At 72.6% G+C, this 24,274-nt stretch overlaps 6 protein-coding genes across 6 annotated transcripts in view; 3 read left to right on the top strand and 3 right to left on the bottom strand.

Annotated features, from left to right (window-relative positions):
- Nucleotides 1-322: 322 nt before the first annotated feature.
- On the top strand, nucleotides 323-3,029 carry AURANDRAFT_65695 (hypothetical protein; the record flags this gene model as incomplete). Its single annotated transcript, XM_009040733.1, has 3 exons — nucleotides 323-2,538; nucleotides 2,692-2,809; nucleotides 2,907-3,029. 3 exons carry the CDS (start codon nucleotides 323-325, stop codon nucleotides 3,027-3,029), a joined length of 2,457 nt encoding a protein of 818 aa, XP_009038981.1.
- A 4-nt stretch (nucleotides 3,030-3,033) lies between these two features.
- On the bottom strand, nucleotides 3,034-3,679 carry AURANDRAFT_29226 (hypothetical protein; the record flags this gene model as incomplete). Its single annotated transcript, XM_009040646.1, has 2 exons — nucleotides 3,034-3,336; nucleotides 3,491-3,679. 2 exons carry the CDS (start codon nucleotides 3,677-3,679, stop codon nucleotides 3,034-3,036), a joined length of 492 nt encoding a protein of 163 aa, XP_009038894.1.
- Nucleotides 3,680-4,463: 784 nt separating this feature from the next.
- Nucleotides 4,464-7,652, bottom strand: AURANDRAFT_65694 (hypothetical protein; the record flags this gene model as incomplete). The annotated part of the gene is made up of 2 exons (XM_009040645.1): nucleotides 4,464-5,894; nucleotides 6,801-7,652. The coding sequence occupies 2 exons, from the start codon at nucleotides 7,650-7,652 to the stop codon at nucleotides 4,464-4,466; spliced, it is 2,283 nt and encodes a 760-aa protein (XP_009038893.1).
- A 1,824-nt stretch (nucleotides 7,653-9,476) lies between these two features.
- On the top strand, nucleotides 9,477-10,745 carry AURANDRAFT_29425 (hypothetical protein; the record flags this gene model as incomplete). Its single annotated transcript, XM_009040734.1, has 1 exon — nucleotides 9,477-10,745. The coding sequence occupies one exon, from the start codon at nucleotides 9,477-9,479 to the stop codon at nucleotides 10,743-10,745; it is 1,269 nt and encodes a 422-aa protein (XP_009038982.1).
- A 6,941-nt stretch (nucleotides 10,746-17,686) lies between these two features.
- AURANDRAFT_29451 (hypothetical protein) lies at nucleotides 17,687-18,103 on the bottom strand (the record flags this gene model as incomplete). The annotated part of the gene is made up of 1 exon (XM_009040644.1): nucleotides 17,687-18,103. A coding segment is annotated over one exon (417 nt), but the record flags the coding sequence as incomplete, so codon positions are not given.
- A 930-nt stretch (nucleotides 18,104-19,033) lies between these two features.
- Nucleotides 19,034-24,274, top strand: part of AURANDRAFT_65692 (hypothetical protein) — a gene marked incomplete at both ends in the record, with an annotated part of 7,286 nt that continues 2,045 nt past the window's right edge. The window contains 2 exons of the mRNA XM_009040735.1: nucleotides 19,034-19,773; nucleotides 20,013-24,231. Coding sequence (XP_009038983.1) covers nucleotides 19,034-19,773; nucleotides 20,013-24,231 — 4,959 coding nt within the window. The remainder of the gene's footprint in view (nucleotides 19,774-20,012; nucleotides 24,232-24,274) is intronic.

Raw genomic sequence — 24,274 nt, 5'->3', positions numbered from 1 at the left:
GTTCCGGCGGGTAGGGCGGCCGCGACGAGAGCGCATGGACGGTGGCGACGGTGGCCCAGAGCCAGCGAATGGGACAACAGGTACAAGCTCATCCCCAACGCGTCGTTCGGCGTCAACACTCCAGTCTCAGCTGCACCGCGGCAAGAAAAGCCTCAAACGACAAGAACCACGTTGAACCACGCAATGTGCGGGTTCGAGGCAGCCCATCCCTAGTTCGCNTGCGTCGTTTGCCGCACCAATGGACTCGTGGTTGCCGGCACCGATGGAGTCGTCGCCGGCGACGCGGAGGCGCGTGTGGAAGGCCTCGGAAGAAAAAACGACCATGAACATCATGGAGTCGCCTGCTACGATGATGCGGCGCCTGCGGCACGCGGAGGACGCCTACGACGGCCGGTGGGCCGAGGACGCGGAGGAGGCGGCGAACGCGGCCTTCGCGGCCATGGGCGCGGAGGTGGAGCGGCGCGACGCGGAGCGCGAGCGCGAGCGGTCGCTGGCCGAGGTCCGAAGGCGCGAGCGGCGCGCCGAGCACAAGTGGATCAAGGAGCGCGACGCGGAGCTCGCGGCGATGCGCGAGTCGGACGAGGCGCGCGCCGCGTGGGCCGCGGCGGCGCGCATAGCGGAAGGTGCGGCGCGCGGCGCGGCGGCCGCGGCGCGCGGCGCGGAGCGGTCCGCGGCGGCCGCGGCGCGCGAGGTCCGCGCGGCGTCGTCGCTCGACTGCCGTTTCCGCGGCCTCGACGCGCTGCCCCGCCTCAGCTTCGAGACGCTCGTGACGCTGCGCGCCGACGGCAACGCCATCGTCCGCCTGCCTCCAAACTTCCTCAACCTCGCGCCGTGCCTCGCGACGCTGTCGCTGAAAAGCAACCTGCTCGAAGCGCTCCCGGCGCTGCCGCCGCGGCTCGAGACCCTCGACGTCGCCGACAACGACCTCGCGCGCCTGTTCCCCGAATGCGAGGCGCTGCGGACGCTCGTCGCCGCGGGGAACGCGTTGACGGCCGCGGACGTCGCGGGGGCCCCGTTCCTGACGCGCCTGGACCTCGGCAGCAACCAGCTCGCCGCCGTCGCCGGCCTCGGCGTCCTCGCGGACCTCGAGGTCTTGGATTTGGAGAACCGCGCGTGGCTGCGGTCGGACCCGGACGCGCGCCCCGCGGCGAATTCCGTCGCGTCGCTCGACGTCGTCGCGCCGCTGCTCCACGAGCCCTGGCCGCGGCTGCGGGAGCTGCGGGTCTCCGGCGGCGGCGCGGCGCTCCCGACGCGCATCCCGGCGTCGCTGCGCGTGCTGGAGGCGCGCGGCTGCGGCCTCGCGGCGCTGCCCGCCGGCGACTACGCGGCGCTCGAGCGCGTCGACCTCGAGGGCAACGCGCTCGAGGCGCTGCCGGAGACCTGGGCGGATCTCGCGCGCCTGACGCGGCTCCGGGTGGGCCGCAATCGCCTCGCGACGCTCCCGGAACGTCTCAACGCGGTCCGCGACCTCGGCGTCGACCGCAATCGCCTGACGTTTCTCCCGGCGGCGCCGCGCCTCGAGGCCCTCGACGCGCGGGGCAACCGCATCGGAGACGCGCCAAGCGTGCTTCTCTCCCTGGACCTCTCGGACAACCGCGTCGCGGCGCTGGCGCCGCTGCCGCCGACGGTCGCGGCCGTCCGCCTCCGGAACAACCGGCTCCTCGCGCTCCCGCCGCTGCCGGCGAGCCTCGAGCTCCTCGTCGTCGACGGCAATCGTCTCGGCGCGATCCCCGCCGCGCCGAAGCTCCGGCTGCTCGAGGCGACGCGGAACCGGCTGGCGGCGCTGCCGGAGCTGCCCGCGCTGCGCGTCCTCGCCGTCGCGGGGAATCGGCTGGCGGCGCTGCACCTCCGCGCCTCGGCCCAGCTCTCCGTCGTCCTCGCGGCGGAGAACGTCGTCGCGTCCGTCGACCTCCCGGCGACGGTCCGCGTGCTCGCGCTGTTCCGGAATCCCGCGGAGGCGGGCGCGTCGACGGCGGCGCATCGCGGCGGCCTCGAGGACGCGGCGGCGGACATCGTCGACGTCTGCTGGGCCGGCGGCTTCGCGCTCGACGCCGCGAAATGCGTGGCGACGTCCGTCGTCGTCGGCTCCGACCGGTGCTGGCCGCGCGACTACCCGAAGCGCGACGTCGCCGCCGCGTACGAGCGCGCCGCGGTCCTGAGACCCGGCGGCGCGGCCGTCGCGGCGGCGAACCTCGACCGCGCGGCCCTGGTCCACGAGCGGGCGCGGCGCACGGACTGGCTGCCGCTGGGGCTGGACCTGCGGGGGGCCGGCGGCGACGACGACCTCGCGCGGGCCGTCCTCGAGCACGAGATCGCGCGCGCCGTGACGCGGCCGGCGACGCGCGCCCATCGGTGCCTCGTGACCTGGGCGCGGGACTCGTCGAGCAGCGCGCGGCACCGCGGCGTCGCGTCCCGGACGGAGCTCTACGACCAGGCCGTCGCATCGGGCGCGGACGTCGTCCTCGGCCGCCGCGGGGACGTCTGGGAGGCCATGGCGTCGTACGCCTTTGTGTTGTCGCCCGCGGCGTCGCTCCGTGGGTGCCTACGTAGGCGCCTACGAGGCTACGTAGCCTCTGCTCGAGCCTCTGGCGCCTGCGTAGGCACCGCTTTTGACGGGCTACGTAGGCGCCCACGCGCCTACGTAGCCTCGTCCGGAGCCTACGAACCTATGACCTACGCGCCCTCGCGCAGGTCCCCCGTCGGCGCGGGGTTCGATTGCTTTCGGACCTGGGAAGCCCTCTACTTTGGCGCGATCGTCGTCGCCCAGCGGTCCCCGCTCGAGCGCGAGTTCCAGAAAGCGAAGCTGCCAGTCGTGTTCGGCCGCGCCCGTGAATTTCTGCTTCTGTTTCCGCCGCGCCGCGCGGAGCTTGCCGAAGGCTGCGCGCGCGAGAGCCGCGCGCACGCAGGTCTTCGTCGACGACTTCCGTTTCACGTCGGCGGACCTCGCGCGGTGGGCCGCGGCCCACGCGCCGATCGCGTCGCCGGACGACCCGCGGCTCAAGCGCGCCGCCTACCTTCGCGCGGATTAGGACCCTACTCCGCGGTGTCCGCGGTGAGGAGCGCGACGTAGTCCTCGTAGTAGATGTGGCCCGTCTCGAGGTCCTTGGCCACGGAGAGGAAGGCGTCGATCTCCTTCTCGCGGAAGGGCGTGCCCTTCGTGATGAGGGCCTCGCGGAGGCGGTTCGCCTCGATGTAGCCCTTGCCGTCCTCGTCGAAGACCCGGAAGGCCTGGAGCAGCACCTCCTCGGAGTCGGGCTCCCAGTCGCCCTCGGCCAAAATCTCGAGCATCTTCGGCTCGAATCTCTCGTACTTGACGAACGCCGACGGCTCGTCCTCCTGCGGGGGCCGGGCGCGGTCGAAGCGACGGACGCGACGCGCGCGGCGCGCGGCGAGCCTTCGGACGGGCGCGACGAAAGGCGCTCGGGCGGCCCGCGACGCCAGCTCGTCCGATCAGCGCGAAACACCGTCCGGAGGACGCCGGCCCGCGGACCATCATGTCCGGGAGGATCTCCTTGACCATGGCGCGCTCCGTCGGGTAGGCGCCGAGGTAGCGCATGATCGTCGACACCTCCTCCTGGATGACGCAGCCCTTGCGGTCCTTGTCGAAGAGCTGGAAGGCCTCCCGGATCTTCTTCTTCGTCTCCACGTACCAGTTCTCGTCCCGCGCCTCGGCGGCCATGCTGCCCAACGCAGTTATGGGCGTCAAGGTCGATTCAACGTTGACGGTGCAGTCTGAGTAGTTGACGAGTATGGAGGCTGCTCATGGGGAAAGATCCTAGCTGTGCACCCATGTCGGGCTCCTGCCTGTGCTACTACGACAAGCACACGCAGGAGCGCGACGGCCTAAAAGCTTCAGAGTGGTGGCACCTGCCAACTACGGACGTGCCTGCACCTTTCCGGGGCATCATGTGGCTTCCGGGCAACGGCGACCCGAGCCTGCTTTCTTTTAACACTTCGCATTTCGATGCGGCGCGACGGCGCATCAAGTTCAAGATCTACGCGCCGGACGCCTGGTACTCGACGACCAAGCTCTCGCACTCGGCGCTCTGCTGCGGGAGCTACGCCGTCTACGTGTCCGAAGACGCGACGCGCGCGGACATCCGCAGCACCTCCTTCGACTGGCCGTGCTGCTGCGGCGTCGAGAGCTGCCGGTGCATCGCGGACTTTACGATGGAGCAGCAGGCGGAGGACCCGAACCTCTGGATCCGCGACTCCGTCCTGTGCAAGGCGTGCTGCGGGCGGCGGTGCGGCGAGCGGTACACGTTGACGCGCGTCGTCGACGACCGGGGGCAGCAAACGCCACACTACGCCGCCATGGTCGCGGCGAACGGGCCCGCGTGGACGCTCACGACGCGCACGCCCTTCCCGCTCTACTGCGGCGCGGACGCGTCGCACCACGCGGCCACCGCCGCGCCGGGATCCGTGGCGCCCGTCGAACGCTAAGGACACACACAGAAGACAGGTTAGAGCTCGGTTTTGCCGCCGAATTCGGACGTGACGGCGGCGACCCAGTCGTCGTGGAGCTTGCCGGCGATGCGGCTCGACGGGTCGTACGCGAAGGGCCGCGAGATGTTCTCGAGCGCGGGCGCCCTCCGCCGCGGCGCGAAGCTCAGCGGCGCGTCGGCGTTGGGGCCCGGCGCCACCTCGGCGAAGCGCGCCATGGAGATGACCTTGGCGTAGCGCCGCTTCCGCGCCGTCGACAGCGGCCCCGTGCCTTTGCCGACGACGAAGTCGAGCTCCCGCGCCTTGTCGGACGACGCGCGCGGCGCAAAGTTCGTGTCCTTGTACCACTTGCGCGCGTAGGTGAGGTAGAGCAGGGACCGCAGGTCCGGCGACCGGTTCGTGCCGCCGCGGTGCTTGACCTGGTAGTCGAAGAGGAGCACGTCCGTCACGTTCAGGCGCTCGACGCGGCGGCCCTTGCCGAAGAAGCAGTGGTCGAGCGTCGGGTCGTTGGGGTCCGGGAAGTACTCGAGGAGCGTGTCCATGAGCGTCCGGTCCTTCAGCGCCTCGACGATGGTCTCGTCCTTGGGGTGGTCGTCGTAGTTCCAGCCCGAGAGCCACGACGTGCCCATGCAGAACTCCGTCGGCCCCCGGTCGCCGTGGATGTCGAGGAGCGGGTGCATGACCGTGACGCTGTAGGACCCGTAGTCGTGGCCCGCCATGCCGTGGGCGCTGAGCGCGTCCTCGCCGAAGAGGTAGTCGTCGTCCTTGTGCCAGACCTGCGGCGCCGATTCGCGCTCCGCGATGGCGACGCCCGCGTCGTTCAACACGAAGTCCTGGCCGAGGATGCGCGGGTGGCTCAGGAGCTGCGTCAGGTAGGGCGGCGCGACGATCTCCGGCGCCGCGAAGGTCTTCGGGAGGAGCATGAGCCATCGCGCGTGGTCGCGGTCGTCGTCGTCGTCCTCGCGGTTGCTCAGGGGAAACACGAAGTAGTCCTCGCCGTGCGTCGTCGACCCCTTCATGGACAAGGTCCCGTTCTTCAGGGCGAGGATGTGGTCCGCGAGCGCGTCGCGGAACTGCTCGACGTCGCCGCGGTCCATCGCGTTCCGGAGCACGAGCACGCGGCATTTCCGGAAGACCCGCGCGGCCTCGAGGATGGAGAAGCCCGGGCCGGAGGCGTCGAGGGCGTGGCCCTGCTGGCACTCCGGGTCCTCGACGACGCGGAGCGCGCCGCGCACGAGCCGGTCCGCGAAGAAGCGGTCGTCGTCGTCGCCGAGGGACGCGCAGGAGCTGCCCGCCTCGGCGCGGCAGGAGTGCTCCCAGGCCAGGCCGTCGCTGATGAGCGCCCCCGTCTCCCGCCGCTCCTCGTCGCCGACACTCCACCGCGCGGCGAGGAGGAGCGCGAGGCAGCCCAGATGGCGCCCATTTGGCGCCATCGGGGCGATTGCGATGCTCTTGAGCGGCAACATCTCGGCAACATCGGTTCAGCGAGCTTGCCTATGGCAAGTACTGACGAGCCCATGGCCGAGACCGACGCGCCCGCTACCTCTAGCGAACCCTTGGAGGCCGGCACCGACTCGTCGTGCCCGGCGCGCGTCGTGCGCTGCGAGAAGGTGCTGCGGGCGCGAACGGGGCGCGTGCTGCTCGTGCTCGACCGCATCCACGACCCGCACAACGAGGCCGCCGTCCATCGCACGGCGGAGGCGCTGGGCGTCCAGCACGTCTGGAGCGTCAATCCCGTGCTCGTCGACAAGAAGAAGCGCTCGGCGAAGCGCGGCGCGAAGACCGTCGCCAAGGGCGCGGACGCGTGGCTGAGCCTCCGGCGCTTCGACGACCCGGAGGCGTGCGTCGCCGCGCTCCTCGCCGACGGCTGGGAGATCTGGTGCGCCGCCGACGGCGCCGGCGCCTTGCCGCTCGCGGCGGCGCGGCCGGCCTGCGTCGCCGCCGCGCCGAAGGTCGCCGTCGTCGTCGGCCGCGAGGCCGACGGCTGCGACGCCGCGTTCCTCGCCGCGGCGGCGCGGCGCGTCTTCGTCGAGATGGTCGGCTTCACGACGTCCTTCAATTTGAGCGTCGCGACGGCGCTCATCCTCCAGCGCGTCTTCGACTGGTTCCCGGCCTGGCGCGGCGACCTCGACCGCGGGGAGCGGGACGCGCTGCGCGACGCGTGGCGCCCGGCCATCGCGAAGAACGACACGGCGAAGCGCAAGCTCGACGCGTGGCTCGACGCGCCGGAGACCATCCGCGGCGCCGCGTCCGAGGCGGCGACGGTCTCCTGCGGCAGCTGGGCGCCGAAGGACTTCCGCGAGCGGGAGAAGAAGGCGCGCGAGGACGCTAGGGGCTAGGGACTATCGCGCCGACACGCAGGTCCGCGCGTCCGCGCCGCTCCCGTCGGAGTGGTCCTGGGGCAGGGCCTCGTCCGTGGCCACGATCGTCGACGCGCACGCGAGGCAGTAGCTCGCGAAGGCCGCGACGTCGTCCGTGCGCTCGAGGCCGTCGATGGAGCTCACGGCGCCGCCGTCGTAGACGGCGAGCCGCTCGAGGAAGGTCGCCGCGCCGCGGGGCGTCCAGAGCTCCGCGTGGCCGCCGAGGTACCTCGTCGTCGCGGACGCGCGCGCCGGCGCGGCCGCGACGAAGGCGTCCTTCGTCGCGCGGTCCTCGGGGGACTCCTCGGTCCAGCAGCCGAGGCGCACGAGGTCGAAGGCCTCCGGCAGGTCCAGGGCCCGGAACTTTTCGAGGAAGCCGTCCGCGAAGACGGCGTCGTCCTCCAACGCGAGGTAGAGCCCGTCGTCCATCGCCGCGATCGTCTCCTGGATCGACGTGTGCGACAGGTAGATGGCCAGCGTCGTGTAGGCCTCGTCGGCGCCGAAGTGCGCCGTCTCCGTCGAGAGGTCGAGCCCGCGGACGCCGCCGCTTTCGTACGCGAACTTCGCCGAGGCCGTGTCCGTGCAGGCGACGCGCTCCCGGGGCACGCCGGGCAGCGCTCGGTCGAGCTGGGCCTCGATGGACGCGCGGCGGTCGAGGTCGGCGTCGCAATTGATGTAGAACACTTTGTCGATGCTGCGTCCGCTCCGAGCGTCCAGCGCTAACACGCTCGGCCGCCGCGCGCCGCGCACGACGAGAGCCGCGGAGCAGGCGAGGCCGGCGCAGGCCGCGAGGAACGGCCGCCGCCAGTCCTTGGACCGCACGAGCGGCGACGCCTCGTCATAGGCCATGCTGCCCCGAACTCTGAGGTTCTTTTCACATATCCAATTCAACCTGGGGCTGCTTAAATAAAAGCTCTCTACTACGCTGCTATCGCGCGCAGATACGCCTGAGCCCATGTTTACCGGTTGCACTCGCTCGAAACATCGAGCACGTTTTCGAGCGTGCGATGGAGAATCCATCAGCTTCTCAGGCCCACAGCCCAGCCATAATGCAACGACGTACCACGATCCCAGTGGCTTTGTTGACCGCGCGCGTACGGACGAGGCAACGGCGAAAACTTGACATCGAGCCGATTCCGGGGCGACGCGAACGAGAGGTTTTATGGGCTGGGATGGGGCGCGTTCGGCTTCCCCGACCCCTTCGAGCTAGATTTGAGCTCTCGCAGCACCAGAGATCGTTCATCGTCACCCACGCATCGCCTCGGTGCAAGGGTTAGGTCGCGGGGCTCGATATGGTCGAGCTCGTCTGGTCGGGTTCGGGCGCCGCCGCGGCCCGCAGCGGCTCCCGTTACCGTCGAAACAAGGACGAGATCGCTGGACCTAAAGCTTGGCGCCCCTCGGGGCACCGGTTCCGAGGCCGGAACCGCCTTTAGGTCCAGCTGAAAGACTCTGTCTCGACCATACTCGGGCGGTGCGTCCCCGCCGCCGCCCGTCAACTCCTCTCGAACGCGGCCCATCGGCAAGCTCTCCCGTGGACAAAATCGGTGGCGCGGCACGAGACACCGGATCCGATGCCGAAACGCGTAATTTGTCCACCGCTCAGAGGGTTCCTGGACCGCACGGGGGCTGCCATGCCGCCCTCTGGAGAATTGGCGTCTCAGACGAAATTATCGGCGCGAAGCGGCAACCGGGCTGCTTCATGCTCTGCACGACCAGCTAAAAAGTATCTGCGCGCGATAGCTGCGCGCCGGAGCGTCGCGTTTTGGTCGGTCGCGGCGAAGGTCGGGGCGCTCCTTCGGCCGCGGAGCTCAGTCCGCGTGCGTCGCCTCCTTGAGCTCCGCGCGCACCGTCGCGACGCCCTTGACGACGTGGCCGAGGGCGATGGCGGCGACGCCGTGGTGCGCGCCCGGCGTGAGGTCCTCGGCGAGCTCGACGGCCGCGAAGCCGAGCGCGCCGGCCGCGAGGGCCAGCTTCAGGAACGGGTTCCCCAGGATCCGCGCGAGCGGCCCCTCGCCCTCGCCGACGACCTCCTCGCCGACGTCGTGGAGCTCGTGGAGGCTGAGGAGGAGCATGCCGTGGTGGCCGCCGGGCTTCAGGTCCTGGAAGACCTCGTAGCCGCTCGCGACGAGCGCGAAGACGCAGAGCAGGCGCAGCGTCCGGTGGTTGAGGACGAGGCGCTTCAGGAGGCCGGCCCTGGCGCGGAGGCCCTTCCGCGCCTGCAGCGCCAATTCCTCGAGGTCCGCGAAGGTCCGAGCGAGGCGGCTGAGGGCGACCATGAGCAGCCCGTGGTGGTGCCCGAGCTCCAGGAGCTCCTCGCGCATCTCGTAGAGCGCCAGGCCGCCGCCGACGAACGACGCGGCGACGTTGAGCTTGTCCGCGCGGGACAGGGCGCTCGCGACGGACTCGCCGCCGGCGACGCGCGCGCGCAGCGCTTTGAGCGGGCGCTTCGCATCGCGCTTTATGGCGGATGCGGAGGCGGCGAGGAGCAGGAAACGGAGCATCGTCGCTGCTGGGTGGCGGCGGAGCGCGCTCGGGCTGCGCGGATCGCGGCGGCTGCGAGCGCGACTGGCTCGCGGGCTGCCTCAGGCTCTGATCTGGAGTCGGCCGGCGGTCGTCGATGCACGTCAAATTGAACAGTGTTGACCTTGACTTTGTGGCCTCCATCTGCGGCTGATGGCGTCGACGCGGCTCGTTTCCGTCGTCCCCCGGCGGGCCCTGGGCGCTCCCGCTCCCGCGTCGCTGGCGTCGTCCGCCCGCGCCGCCGCGCGGCGGTCGCTGAGCGCCCCCGCGGCCCGCGCCGCCGCGCCGGGGTCGCGCCTCGCGGCCCTGCGCGAGACGCTCCAGGATGAGGAGCGGCGGGCCGTCAAGGCCGCCGCGACGACGAGGGGCGGCAAGCTCGCCAAGCTCCCGAAGCCCCGGTGGCTCAAGGCCCAGCCCGCCGAGGGCGATAACTACGAGCGGCTCCGGGGCACGGTCCGGTCGCTCGGCCTCGCTACGGTCTGCGAGGAGGCGCGGTGCCCGAACATCGGCGAGTGCTGGGGCGGCAAGTCGGCGCGCAAGGAGGACGGCTCGAAGCCCGACGAGGACGACCACACGGCGACGGCGACGATCATGATCATGGGCGACACGTGCACGCGGGGCTGCCGCTTCTGCTCCGTGAAGACGAGCCGGACGCCCCGGGCCCTCAACCCCGAGGAACCGAAGAACACGGGCCGGGCCGTCGCCGAGTGGGGTTTGGACTACGTCGTCATCACGTCCGTGGACCGCGACGACGTCCACGACCACGGCTCGGGCCACATCGCCGAGACGGTCAAGGAGTTGAAACTGGCCAACGAGAATTTACTCGTGGAGGTGCTGAGCCCGGACTTTGGGGGCGACCTGGCCCGCGTCGAGACCGTGGCCCACAGCGGCCTCAACGTCTTCGCGCACAACATCGAGACCGTCGAGCGGCTCACGCCCTTGGTGCGGGACCGCCGCGCGGGCTACCGGCAGACGCTGGACGTGCTGCGCCACGCCAAGGCGTCCGCCGGCGTCCTCACGAAGACGTCGATCATGCTCGGCTTCGGCGAGGCCGACGACGAGATCCGCGCGACGCTCGCGGACCTGCGCGCCGCGGGCGTCGACGTCGTCACCTTCGGCCAGTACCTCCAGCCGACGAAGCGCCACCTCAAGGTCAAGGAGTACGTGACGCCGGAGAAGTTCGACGCCTGGAAGGACGAGGCCGACGCCATGGGCTTCCTCTACGTCGCGTCGGGGCCCCTCGTGCGCTCGTCGTACCGCGCGGGCGAGCTCTACGTGAAGAACCTCTTGCAGGGCCGCAAGCCCGGCGCGAAGCTGAAAAAGGCGGACGCGGCCGCGGAGCCGCCCGCGGGCCGCGGCGTCACCGTGACGCGCGTCGCCGCGAAGCCGCCCGCGCCGCGCCGCGCCGAGGCCGCGGGCTGAGTAACATTTTAGGGTCGAGGTTCGCGGATTGCAATCCGCCGTGCACAACGAGCGGCCGGCCCACGTCCCGATCGAGTCGCACTTGCCGACCGTCGCACCGCGCGACGCGCAGAGCTCGGCGCCGCGGTTGCACGCGCCACCGTTCTGCTGCGAGTGCCGCTTCTTGCGGCCCGTCAGGCGGTCGTTGAAGCGCTCCTGGCCCTCGTTCTGGTGCCTGTAGAGCGGGCCATAGAGCTCCATCATGTCGCGCAGGTGCCCCGCGATGACTCGGATGTCGTGGACTCCGAGTCGCGTCCGGTTGCCAGCATCTCGCACGCCGTGCTGATCAAGGGGCCGCCGAGCGGGCCGCCGGCGGAGGTCCTCAGTAAGCTGGCGCCTCATCAACGAGTACTACCCGGCGGAGGTGCGGCAGCCATGGGTGCGCGCCTACTGGCAGGAGGAGACGCGCTTGATGGGGGATTCGAGCCTGACCTGGAAGTCCATCGTGTCTGGGGACCTCGTCCCGTCGTCCCCACGCCGGCCACGTGGAGCTCGCCCTGACACCATCGGTCGCCGCGGAGCTTGATCAGCGGCAGCCCACGCTTTTTGAACCGGGCGACGACGACCGCGTCGCCGCATGCCGCCGCCCGCGTCATCAACCCCCGGCCCCCGTCGAGCGAGTTCCAGCATCGAGGCAGCCCCCAAAACTCTGACACCGATGGTCCGCGTCCCCCGCGCGGCCCTCGAGGACGTGTCGGAGATGCAGCTCTGGGAGGGCCTGCTCGTCGCCGCCATGGCCATCGCCTTCTGCCACTTCGCGTTCCAGGCCATCCGGCCCGCGCCGCCGGCGAAGGACGACGGGGCCGTCGAGCGCGACCGGAAGCGGGCGCTGGCGGACACGGTCGTGCGCAGCGGCCCCTGGGAGCTGCTCGAGAAGGCGCGGCCCGGCGAGACCTTCAGCTCCCTGCGGATCGACGACGGCCTCCACGCGTTCTGGGTCGCGCGCGGCGGTGGCGAGGCCGTCGTGCGCCGCCGCGTGCTCCGGGGCTGCCTCGAGGGCCGCGTCGGCGACGAGCCGCTCAGCGGGCGCGGCGTCGCGGGCTACGCGCCCCTCGACGGCGGCGTCGCCCTCTTCGACGGCTCCGGCGCGGCGTGCCTGACGATCCCGGAGAACGAGGTCACGGGACCGGAGATCGTCCGCGTCCACGAACCCCCCCCTAACTCCCCCCACGTCGCCGGCGCGCCGGCGCTCGACGTGAGCCGCGCGACGCGGAGCCACTGCGGCGGCTTCATGCACGCGGCGCTCGTCGCACCGCGCGGGTCGGCGGTCGTCGCCGTGGACCTGACGTCCGGAAGGGAGGCGACGGTCTACGCGGGCGACGATCCCGTCGCCGCGGCGGCCGTGTCGGAGGACGGGACGGGCCTCGTGCTCTTCGTCGGCGACCGCGTGCTCTGCGCGGCGCTGGACGCCGACCGCAGGGCGACGGGGGACGCCGCGGAGCTGCTGCGCGCGGACGCGCCGCTCGTCGGAGCGCCGGTGTTCCGCGGCGGCCGCGTCTTCGTCGCCACGGCGCGGGGCGTCCACGACCTCGCCTGGGACGGCCGGGGCGACGGCGCGCTCCGCTACGCGGCGCCCGCCGGCGACACCGTCGCCGCCTTCGCCCTATCCGCCTCCGGCGCGCTCTTCGTCGCGGCGGGCGCGAAAACGGTCCACCCGCTCCCCGAGCCCGCGCCGGCCGCCGTGCGCGAGCTCGCCGTCAGCCCCGGCGGCGACCTCTACTGCCTCGCCGACCACGGCTGCCTCTTCAAGTACGCCGAGGCCGCGAAGTAACCTCTCGACTCGTCCGCGTACTCCGATGTTTCTAGGGATCTGCGAGCGGGCGCGGGAACTTGCGCCCGCGTACGCCGCGCCGATGTTTTTTAGGGGTCCGCGAGATGGCGCGGGAACTTGCACTCGTGGTCGACGACGCAGCGCCCGACGGACTCGATCTGGCAGCAGGCCCAGTCCTTGCGCACGCGCCGGTAGAGGAGGGGCGACGCGAGCTTGAGCCAGCCGTAGCGCACGGACTTGTAGTTCGACTTGCAGTTGAACTCGGGCGGCAGCGCCATGACCCGCGCGTCGGACGCGAGCACGGCCTCGTTGAAGAGCCTCTGGTCCGTGACCTTGACGGTCTGCCGCTCGTAGGTGCGCAGCCAGGCGGCGAAGATGCGTTTCGCGGGCCGCCGCCGCGCGTTGAAGGCGATGACGCCCGCGTTGAGCCAGTGCAGCGCGCGCGCGAAGCCGCGCCGCATCGAGCTGTGCGTCGCCATGACGTCGTAGCGCTCCAGCGCCGGCGACAGCTCGGACCGCAGCCAGTCGAAGGACGCGCAGGGGAAGGCGTCGGCGTCGAGGTACAGCGTCTTGTCGTAGGGCGTCGCCGTGAAGGCCCAGAGCCTGGGCAGGACAAGAGTGCGAAATTCCCAACTTCAAAGGCTCCTCTCTCGGCCGGTTTCCACTCGTTTCGGCTGATTTTTGGACGAGCGATCATCTCTCGGAACGGTCTCGAAGCGTGGATGCTTTTTCCAGAACGCGCGCGCGCGGAACACTCACGTTGAAGCGACGTTGAATCACCCTTGTCCTGCCCTGCCCAGAGCTTCGCCGCGCGGAACCCCCACGTGTCGGACGCGTTCGCGACGGCGCACCGCAGGTGGCCCAGCCGGTCGGCGACGTGCTTCCGCTCGCGCCGCTTCAGCTTCTCGCAGCTCCGCGCGCCGGGGGCGTCGCTGAAAATCGTCGCGTTCGCGCCGACGCCGAGCGCCAGCGCGCTCTCGAACGCGCGCACGACGAACGGCCCGTTCGCGGCGTAGATGACGCCGAAGGACGCGGCGCCGTCGTCCGGGTACGTCGGCTCGTACATCTGGTCCGCCGTCGCCGCGTGCATGCCCGACGCGCCGCCGTCGAGGAAGTCGGCGTCGAAGTTGCAGAGGAGCAGGAAGAGGACGACCGCGGCGACCAACCCGAGGCCCGCCTGGCGCCGGCCGAAGGGCGCCGCCCGCTTCTTGTCGTCCATGTCGCCGCGTCGCGGCGCGACGCGCGGCGCAGCACTCGACGGATGCGCACCACGCTGCGACGTCGCGGACGCGGCGCGGTTCGCGCGACTGCTCGACGCGTCGACGAGAGTTCAGCGGCAACTCAGGGCATGTTGCACGTCACCGAGCCGTCCGGGACGCCTCCGAAGCCCACCAAGCCCCCCCAAAAACGCAAAAAACAGAGACGGTGTCGTAGCGAAGGAAGGGGGAAACAAGCGACGGGCGGGCGGGCTACATCTTGATCTCGTCGTCGGCCTCGCCCTTCTCGAGGGACGTCTCGTTCTCGACGATCTCGAGCTCGATGTGCGCGACCTGCTTCGCGAGCATCTCCTTCTTCGCGGCCTTGCGCTTCTGGTACTCGCGCTCCTCGCGCTGGGACTTGAGGTACTTGTGGACGCAGTAGATGAAGAAGGCGCCCATGAGCGAGAAGATCGTGAGCGCGACGACGTCGGGCTTGGCCGCGGACGAGTCGGACGACGACCTGGGCAGGACAAGAGAGATTCAACGTCGCTTCAACGTGAGTGTTCCGCGCGCGCGCGTCCCGGAAAAATCATCCACGCTTCGAGACCGTTCCAAGAGATGATCGCTCGTCCAAAAATCAGCCAAAACGAGTGGAAAACGGCCGAGATATGAGGCTTTGAAGTTTGGAATTTCGCTCTCTTGTCCTGCCCGGACGACGACGTCGAGTTCGTGTAGTTGCCGTAGCCGTAGGAGCTCGAGCATTTGCAGCCGTCGCACTCGCAGCCGTACTCGAACTTGACGGCGGCGCAGGTCGCGGGCGCGTACGCGGCGCACGAGAGGCCCGCGCAGATCTCGCCGCAGTCCGTGATCCGGCAGCAGTCGCCGCAGTTCGCGTCGAGGGCGTCGACGACGATGTCGTAGACCTCCGCGTCGCTCGGCGCCGCGTCGAGGGCGCCGCAGGCGACGTACATGGCCTCCGTGATGGGGCTCAGAACGCCGCCGTAGGCGTAGGCGTCCGTCGGCTCGGGCGCGGGCGCGCGCGTCGGCTGCCGCGACGGCTTCGGCGTCCGCGAGCCGACGTCGTCGACGGCGCTCGGCGCGGGCGACGCCGACGGGACCGGGGTCGCCGAGGGCAGGCCCGTCGGCGCGCGGGTGCCTCGCGGCTCGCGCGTCGCGCGCTTGACCGTCAGCAGGACGAGCTCCCGCGGCGCGAGGTGGAACTCGGCGAGGCCGCTCCCGGGCACCTCGAGGAATTCGCCAAAGGCCGTCACGTTGAAGTGCGTGTGGTTCGCGTGGGGCTTCTCCCGCTTCGGGAACGACAAAACGCACGAGTAGTTCCCCGGCAGCAGCCGCAGGAACTGGGCCCCCATGGCCCGGGGCTCCGCGCCAAAGTGGTAGAGCTGCGCGGACAGGAACGTCGCGTTGTGCCGCAGCACGAGAGCCGCCAGGTGCTCCGGGTGCGTCTTCCATCGCACGGCCGGCAGCGGCGCGACGCGACCGTCGGACACGTCGCCCGTGACCATGGAGTAGAGCAGGTCGACGGCGGCCTTGTCCGGCGCCGTCGCGTTGTCCGCGTGGCTAAAGTGGTCCAGGTAGTTGGCGGCCAGGCTCCACGCGGCGTCCGTGTACTGGACCTCGGACGTGTACGCGGCCTCGTTGTACGACAGCGCGCGGTGCAGGCGCTCGAGGTGCTCCAGGGGCAGGTCGCGGTGCCGCGCGTCGTCGTCGGCCTCGCCCGTGGACCCCTCGCCGAAGAGCACGTAGTCCGCGTAGCCCGTCACGAACTCGCGGAGGTCGTCCGCCTGGAACTCGTCGAGGCGCCCCCGCTCGCCCAGGAGCATGGCGTGGACGGCGACGGCGGCCTCGAGGGGCCCCCGGGCCCGCCGCCCCACGTCCAGGGGCGTGCCCGCGTCCGGCTCGTCGGGCAGGTCGTCGTCCTCCTCGAAGGCGAGGAACGTGCGGTAGAGCTGCGCGTTCGCGAACAGCGGCTCGAGGAACGCGACGCGGTCGTCGCCCGCGGCGCCGGCGTAGTGGTAGGCGAGCACGAGCCACTTGAAGAGCGTCGCGGTGTCGTCCTGGCGGTGCGGGTACATATGTTTTGTCGACGGCGGCGCGTCGCACATCTCGAAGGAGCAGCCCGTCTCCGCGTTGGACACGTTGACGCAGTACCAGTCGCAGCCCGGCGTCGTCCAGCCCGTCGCGTTCGTCGGGAAGCCGCCGACGTCGCCGGAGGGCCAGGACACGGCCGCGGGGACCGCGGCCGCGGGCTTGCAGCCGCCGCCCTCGGCCATCGCGCGCGCCGCCCACGCGCGGAGCCAGGGCCCGAGCACGGCCAACACGATCTTGCGCACGTGGTGGTACTTCTTCGACGTGCCCCCCCCGCCCGACACGAACGCCTCGGGCGAGTGGCCGCCGGCCTCGGAGAACCACTGCCACAGGAGCGCGGCCGGCGCGAGGACGGCGCCGTGCTGCGGCGTGCCGCACGCGTACTCGCTGTGGTTCGCTAGATCGTCGCTCAGGCCCCAGGAGCCGTCGACGGCCGAGATGTGCGTGCCCATGAAGTGGCGGTCCCCGAGGTCGTTCTCGCCGATCCAGTGGTCCCGCGTGTGGTTCAGGAGCCACACGGTCCGGTTGACCCACGCGGACTGGTAGTAGGGGCAGGAGTCGCAGGTGACGTAGCAGGCGTCCCGGGCGATCTGCCCGTCGTCGTTCTTGCTGTTCTCGCATCTATCCAGGTTCTCGCCCACGAAGCCGCAGTCGCGCGACGGCCGGTTCCGCTCGTGGAAGCTCACGCTGTCCGCGCACTCCGGGTCGTCGACGTTGAAGGGCTCCGCGGCCTCGAGGAGCAGGAGGGGCACGAGCGTGTCCGCCGTCAAAGCGGAAGCCTCGCCGACGTCGTCGCCCGTCGTCGGGTAGGGCGCGCCCGCCATGTTCGGATTGTCCTCGAAGGCGCCCTTGGCCAGTTTCCGCCACGCGCCGCGGCTCCGCGCGTCCTCGAACCCTAAGAACACGGGCGTCCACCAGCGCCAGAGCGCGACGTCGTCGCCGAAGCCGCCGCCGAAGGCGCCGTCGCCCATCTGCCGCTCGTCGACCCACCAGTTCGCGACGTGGTTGATCTTTTCCAGGATCGCGCGCTGCGCGTTGGCCCAGTTCGGCGCGTCGCCGTCCTCCTTGTGGAGGTCGGGCCAGGGCGTCGGCTTGCCGAGGTACATCTTGACGAGGTTGTTCTTCGGGAAGGCCCGGTGCGCGATCTTCAGGAGATCCCTCGCTTCCGCGTAGTAGAGCTCCTCGAGCCACTGCAATTCCACGCCCGCCCAGATGAGGTAGCGCGCCCGGTACATGCACCAGATGGGGTAGAGGGGGCTGTGGGGCGGCAGCATCTCCGGGTACATGGCGAAGTCGATGGACTCCGCGAAGGCCGCGGGCCAGACCTTGTCGACGTCGTTGCCGCTGAGGAACCCCGCGGCGCCGGAGACGGCGTTCGTACTATAGCGCTCGCCGCCCTCGGCCCAGAAGGCCGTCGGGTCCGCCCAGCGCTCGACGGTCGGGATGAGGACGTCGAGGTCGTCCGCGACGCGGTGGCTCGCCGACTCGTTGAGCAGCCGCTCCCGCGCGTTCAGCAGGAGGCCCAGGCGCAGGATCTCGTCGTCCGTGTTGCCGGCGAGCTCCAGGATCGTGAACGTGTCGTTGACGTGGTCCACGAGCTCCGTGCTCGGCTTCGACGTCGGCAGCGACGTCGGCGAGTACGTCGGCTCGTCGCTACGCGTCGGCCCGTACGTCGGCGCCTGGCTCGTCGTCGGGTGCTTCGAGGCGCTCGGCGGCGGCGACATGGACGGCGGATGGCTCGGCGCCGGCGTCGGGGTGTCGGTCGGCTTCGCCGTGGGCTTGGCCGTCGTCGGCTCGGCCGTCGGCGCGGCCGTCGGGTACGGCTCGGGAATTAAGACCGCGTCGACGGCGTGGACGACGCCGTTGATGGCCAGGATGTCCGCCGCCGTGACGTCGGCGCTGTTGATCGCGCCGGCGATGCGCACGGGGTCCAGGGAGACGACGAGGTCGTAGCCGTCGAGGTTCTCCGCCTCCTGGCCCTCGCTTAGGTCGCCGCTCCTCACCTCCGCCGCAATCACGTGGTACTCGAGCAGCCGCACGAGCTCGTCCTGGTGCTCCGCCTCCAGGTAGTAGGCGACGTCCACGTCCCCGAACGCGTCGTTCGTCGGCGCGAAGAGCGTGTAGGGCCCGTCCTCGTCGAAGGAGAACCGCGTCGACCCGGGCCCGCGCTCGCCGATGAGATCCGCGGCCTCGATGGCCGCCACGAGCGTGGAAAAGTCCGAGTCGCCCCGCAGGAGCTCCATGACGGTCTGGAGCGTCGGCGCCGCCGTCGGCGACGGCGTCGGCAGCGGGTCGGGGAAGACGACGTTGTCTATTTTATGGATCACGCCGTTGTCCGCCGCGACGTCCCGGGTGACGAGGTCGCCGCACTCCGTCGACTTGGAGCAGTCGACGGCCGTCGGATTGAGGCGGATGGGGTTCAGGTTCACGCGGATGTCCTGGCCCATGGCCGTCTCCAGCGTCGTCGACGTCTCGATGAAGCTCGCCTCGTACCTTTCCTCGCCGGACACGACGTGGAAGAGGAGGAGCCGCCGCAGCTCGTCGGGGCCCGTCGCCGCCGCGAGGTAGGCCTCGAGGTCGACGCCGTCGAAGGCGTCGTTCGTCGGCGCGAAGACCGTGAAGGGCCCGTCGCCCTCGAGCGTCTCCGTGAGGTTCGCCGCTTGGATGGCCTCGTAGAGCGTCGACAGCTCCGGGTCGCTCGCGACGACCTCGACGATGGTCTCGGCCGTCGCCGCCGCGGCGAGGACCGCCGCCGCGACGAAGGCCCGCATGGCGCCGGGCGCCGCGAAGAAGAAACGGCTCCGGAGTCGTCTGGGTGCGAGGCGCCTCCGATGCAGCGCCGCCGCCGGGACCGCCGATCGATGCGGCGCGCCGAGCGCGGTGCGGGCGCCGCGCGCGCCTCCGACGCCCGGCGACGCGCCGCCGCCGCCCAGGAACGTCGGCGCTTTCTGACGGCACGACTGGGGCAGCCCAATAATCTCTGTGAGGGCTGTGTTTACGCCTGGAGACAACTCCGAGATCCAATATCATCGAGTTGCATAGTGCGGCAACAGGCGCCTCAATTTAGCATCCTTCGCGACCTTGCCTCCTCATTGACGCTTTTGATCTCGCAATGGCCATGCGTGAGGGCCTGCGCGCTCATTGCAACCAGCCGCGCGGCAGCAGCTAACGCCATGGTCCGCGTCTTCGGCGCCGCGAAGCTCCTGCGCGTGCTCGCGCGGCGCTGGCTCGGCGGCCTCGTGGACCTCGAGGCCGTGCAGGTGGCCGTGTGGAGCGGCGAGCTCGAGCTCTTGAACGTCGCCCTGAGCGGCGCGCGCGTCGAGCGGTTCCTGGAGGTGCTCGGCGTCCGCGGGCGCGCCGTCGCGGCGCGCGCGCGGCGCGTCGCCGTGTCCGTGCCCGTGAGCTGGCGCAAGGGCGCGCGCGTGCGCATCGTCGTCGACGGCGCCGTCGGCGTCGTCGACGCGCGCGGCGGCGGCGGCGCGCGCGGCGCGAGCGCGCGCGAGGCGGCGGCGCGGCGCGCGCTCGCCGCCGACGACCGGGCCGCGGCGCGGGGCGACGGCGCGCAATACAGCTACTGGCGCGCGTTCGCGAGGCGCGTCGCCGAATCCGTCGACGTCGTCGTCCGCGACGCGGGCGCGCGCGCGCTGCTGCCCGGCGGCGGCAGCGTCGGGCTGGGCGTCGACGAGGTCGCCGTCGAGGCCGCGCCGCGGGACGCGTCGACGGCCTGGACGAAGACCGTCGCGTGCCGGGGGCTCTGCGCGTACCACGCGCGTCCGGGGGAGGTTTCGGGAGACGGCGACGCGCGCGTCGCCGGCGACGACGCGGCGCGGCTCGGCGACGACGTGCGGGCCGCGCGCGACGCGGCGCTCGACGTGCCCGCGGCCGTGGTGCTGCGCCCCTGCGGCTTCGAGGCGTCCGTGAGCTTCTCGGCGACGGCCGGAGGCGCGGCGACGCTCGCGACCGGGCGGGAAACAAACATAGGCGACACGACTTCAATGGTTTCGCACGATTCTGACATAGTCTTTTCACTGTCTACAAAGAACCGGCCGAGAGAAAACGATCCGTCCAAAAATCAGCCGAAACGACTTCGACGTGACCGAGCGAGAGAAGTCTTTGCCGGACGGGGCGTTCCACCGGTCGTTTCCGGCGCAGGCTCGCGATGGACGGCGCGACGTCGGCGCCCTGGGACGCGAGCGTCTCCTTCCACCGGCTCAAGGCGCTCCGCGACGCCCTCGCGCCCGACGGCGACGACGCGCGGCGGTCGCCGGCGGCGGAGGTCCGCGCGTTCCGCGGCGGCGCCGCCGTCGGGCCGTACGCGTACGCGCTGCTCCGGCCCGAGGGCAGGAGCGCGAGAAGCCTCGTGGTCCGCGGCCGCCTCGCCGCGCGGCGGGCCTACGTGCGCTGCCGCGCGGGGCCCCGGGGCTCCGCGGAGGAGCGCGCGCTCGAGGCGCTCTTCGCGCCGGACCAGCTCCGGCTCTTCCGCGCGCTGTCGTCCGCGCCGCCGCGGCTCGCGCCGTCGCTCTCCTCCGGCAGCGACGTCGTGCTCGACGAGGAGATGGACGCCGCCCAGGAGTCGCTGCGGCGCGCGACGGGCGTCGAGGTGTCCTGCCGGCTCCGCGGCGCGTTGCGGGCCGCGGTCCGCGACGGCGCGGACGCGCCGCTCGCGCGCTGCGCGGGCTCCGTCGACGCGCGCGCGGCCGCGCGCTTCGACGACACGGCCGTGGGCGCCTGGTCCTTCGGGCTGAGCCTCGGCGCGGACGCCGCCGTCGAGGACGCGTCGTCGGACGCCGCGGCGGCCCGGGGCCGCTTCGCGTGGGTCGCGCGGGCCCGGCGGGACGCCGCGCCGGTTGCGGCGGACGACGCGGCCATGCCGAACCGGCCGCCGGGCGACTGGGCGTTCTTGGACGCCGCGGCGGACGCGCTGCTCAAGGTCGCCGTCGTCGGCGACGCCCTCGAGCGCGTCGACGCGTCCCTCTGGTGCGCGCGCGTCGACGGCGTGCTGAACTGGCCCGTGCTCGGGCGGCTCATCGGCGCCTGGCACGACCTCCGGGGCGACCCGCCCGACGCGGCGCCGGACGCGGCGCCGCCGCCGCCGCCGGCGACGCGGCCCGTCTTCCACGCGGATTTCGCGACCGTGGGCTGCCGCTTCACGCTGCCCTACGAGTGGGAGCGCGACCGGGGCGCCGTCGTCCTCGGCTGGGACCGCGCGCGCGGGACCGTGGACACGACGCTGGACGACCCGACGCTCGGCAGCTACGCCGACGCCGAGGCCTTCCTCGAGTCGTGCCTCGTCGCCGGCGAGGAGCGGGGCAGCGACCTGCGCGTCGCGTCGACGCTCTTCTCGGCGACGTGCGAGTCGGCGGGCTTCTACGTGACGGAGACCGCGCCGCTCGACTACGACGCGCTCGTGGACGCCGCGCGCGCGGGCCCGTCCTTCGCGGCGGGCGACGCGCTGCGGCCCACGCTCGAGCCCCTCGAGGGCTGCGCGCTGACCCTGGGCGTGTCGCGGCTCGCGGACCGGGGCACGCTCCGCGTCGGCGTCGTCGTCGTGTTGCCCGAGAAGGCGCGGTGCCGCGTGCTCGTCGACGGGCCCCGGCTCTCGCGCATCTTCGCGATCCTCGGCGACTACCTCGGCGGCGTGCCGCCGCTCGACGCGACCGGCGACCGGCTGCCGCCGCGGGAGCCGCGGGACGCCGAGTCGCCGCGGGACGGAAGCGCGCCGCCGCCGCCGCGCGCGACGCAGGTCGAGATCCGCCTCGTGGTCCCGACCTGCGACGTCTCGCTCCTCGGCGCGCCGCGCGAAACGCCGGAGCTCGCGCGGTGCTGCCTCGTCAGGGTCCGCGGGCTCCGCATCGCGACGCGGCAGCGCGACCGCGGCGACGTCGGCTACCGCGGGCAGCGCTACGCCTTCGACGACGTCTTCATCGACGTGCGCGACGAGCGCGATCTAGAGCGCGACGCCGCGCGGGCGTCGTCGCTCATCGAGGGCACGGGCGGCGGCGCCTTCGAGTACTTCGCGCGGTGGCCGGCCGTCGCGGACCGGCCGCCTCCCCCGGTCGGCGACCGCTGCGCGAGGGCCCTCGACCGCGCCTTCGGCGAGGCCGGCGCGGACCTCCATCGGCCGCCGCCCGACGGCCTGAAGCGCCTCGTCGTGGCGCAGCCCCGCGTGCGCACGGCGCTCGCGGACGCGCTCTTCGCGCTCCGGTCGCTGCTGGGGCTGCTCGGCGGCTTCGAGCCGAAGACGGCCTGGACCTACTACCGCGAGGACGAGCCGTCGCTGGCGCGCCACTCGCCGGCGGCGGCGCCGGCGCCGAAGCGGCCGCCCCTGCGGCGCGGGTCGTCGTCCGCGGAGCACGTCGAGCGCGCGCTCGGCGCCTTGGCCGGCGACCGCTGCGCGGACGCGGCGGCCGCGCGGCGGCGGCACCAGCTGCTGCGCAAGGCGACGAGCCGCAGCAAGCGGTCGCTCCATCCCCACGTCCTCAGACGCGTCGAGTCGCTGTCCCACGACGAGCTCCGGTCCGTGGCCCGCCTCGAGTACGACTTCCGCGACTACGACGTCGTCGTCGCCTCCCGAGCGGAGAAGCGCCCCCTCGTCCGCTGCCGCGGCGACCTCGTCTACGCCACGGACGACGACAACGTCGGCGCCTTCGAGAAGTACCTGACCGTCAAGGCCTGCCGCGTCGACGCGTACCGCGTGCGCACCGCGCGCTGGGAGCCCCTCGTCAAGCCGGGCTTCGCCGTCGAGCTCGCGTCGTCGCTGGCGCCCGGGCGCTCGTCGCGCGGCGCCGTGCTCTGCGACGAGCCCGTCGAGTGCACGCTGACCGTCGACGCGGCCCGGGCGCTGCGCGCGCTCGCGCGCGAGTGCCGCGACGTGTCGCAAGCCGCGCGCGACGCCGGCGGCGAGACCGCCGCGCCGCGGACGTCGGCGACGCTCGAGAACCGCACGGGCGTGGCGCTCGTCGTCGACGTCTTCGACGCCCAGGGCGACGCCCTGGGCGCGCTCGAGGTTCCCCGGGGCGACGTCGCGCGGCTGCCGGCCGGCGCGGCGGACTGCCTCGCGACGGCGCGCTACGGCGACCTGCGCTGGCGCTGCCCGAAGCCCCTCCCCTGCGCCCGGGCCGCGGCGCTCTCGGTGCGCACGTTCCGGGGCCGCGACGGCCTGCCGGTGCCGAGCCGGCCGTCGACGCCGACGCCGCGGAGGCGCGCGTCGTCGGAGGGGCGCGAGGCGACGCTCCGGCGGAGCGACCTGCACCGGCGCGCGCGCGCGTTCGCCGCCGACGCGTCGAGTGCGAGCCGGGGCGTCGACCTGCGCTGGGTCGGCGTCTTCGACGACCGCGGCGCGCTGCGGATCTCGCTCGAGGCCGCGCTGTCCGTCGAGAACGCGGCCGGCGTCGACGTCCTCGTGAGCGCCGGCGGCGAGTCCTGCGTCGCCCGGGCCGGCGGCCCGGGCCGGCCCCGAGTGACGCCCGTGCCGCTCCCCCTCGCCGACGTCGCGCTCGGCGACGCCGCGGCGCGGCCGGCGGCGGCGGCGCGCGCGACGCCGCGGCGGAAGCTCTTCGCCGCGCCGCCGCCGGCGCGCTACGACGACGCCGCCGTCGCGACGCCGCTCCAGGTCGGCGTCACGGAGCGCTGCGCGCGCCTCGACGCGCGGCGGGACCGCGGCGGCCCCTGGGCCGTCGCGCGCGTGTCCGCGGCGGGCCGGCGCTACTGCCTCGCGCGCGTCGACGCGCCCGAGGGCCTCGCCGCGGGCGCGCGGCGGCGGCCGCGGCGCGTGTCGCTCAAGGCGCCGCTCGTCATCCGCAACGCCCTGCCCGTGGCCGTCGACGTGCGCGTGCTCGCGCTCGCGCCGCCGGGCGACGGCGGCCGCGGGCTCAAGAGGAATTCCGACGACTTCGCGACGCCGCGGCCGCGCGACGCCGGGCGCGCGTCGTCGCGCACGCGCACGGCGAGCCGCGGCGGCCGGGAGCGCTGCGTCGTGCGGCGGGCGACGCTCGAGAGCGGGGGGCTGCTCGCCGTCGCCGAGGCCGACGTGACGGACTACGTGTGGCTCGCGACGCGCGCGGACCCGGCGTCGTCGTCGTGGTCCGTCGTCAAGCTCAACGCGCGGTCCTGGCGCCGGCGCGTGGCCGCCGCCAGGGCTCTCGGCCAGGCGCCGCCGGCGCGGCGGAAGGCCGCCGAGGAGGACGCGTCGTCGTTCGTCGTCGCGGTCGAGTCGGCCGAGGACGTCGCGGGCCCCGCGGACCCGCGCGCGGCGCCGCGCCGCCCGGCGGCGGACCCGGCCTTCTTCGGCGGCGGCGCCTTCGCGCTCGACGTGACGCTGGCGGCGCCCGCCGTCGTCGTGGACCGGTCGGGCCTCGCGCCCGGCTTCCTCGTCTTCGCGCGCAGCCGCGACGAGGCCGCGCGCGCCGCGCCCG

The sequence above is a fragment of the Aureococcus anophagefferens genome (assembly GCF_000186865.1).
Source record: "Aureococcus anophagefferens unplaced genomic scaffold AURANscaffold_16, whole genome shotgun sequence".
Lineage (NCBI taxonomy): Eukaryota > Pelagophyceae > Pelagomonadales > Pelagomonadaceae > Aureococcus > Aureococcus anophagefferens.
The sequence above is the reverse complement of the archived record's forward strand: the minus strand, read 5'-3'. Positions and strand labels throughout refer to the sequence as shown.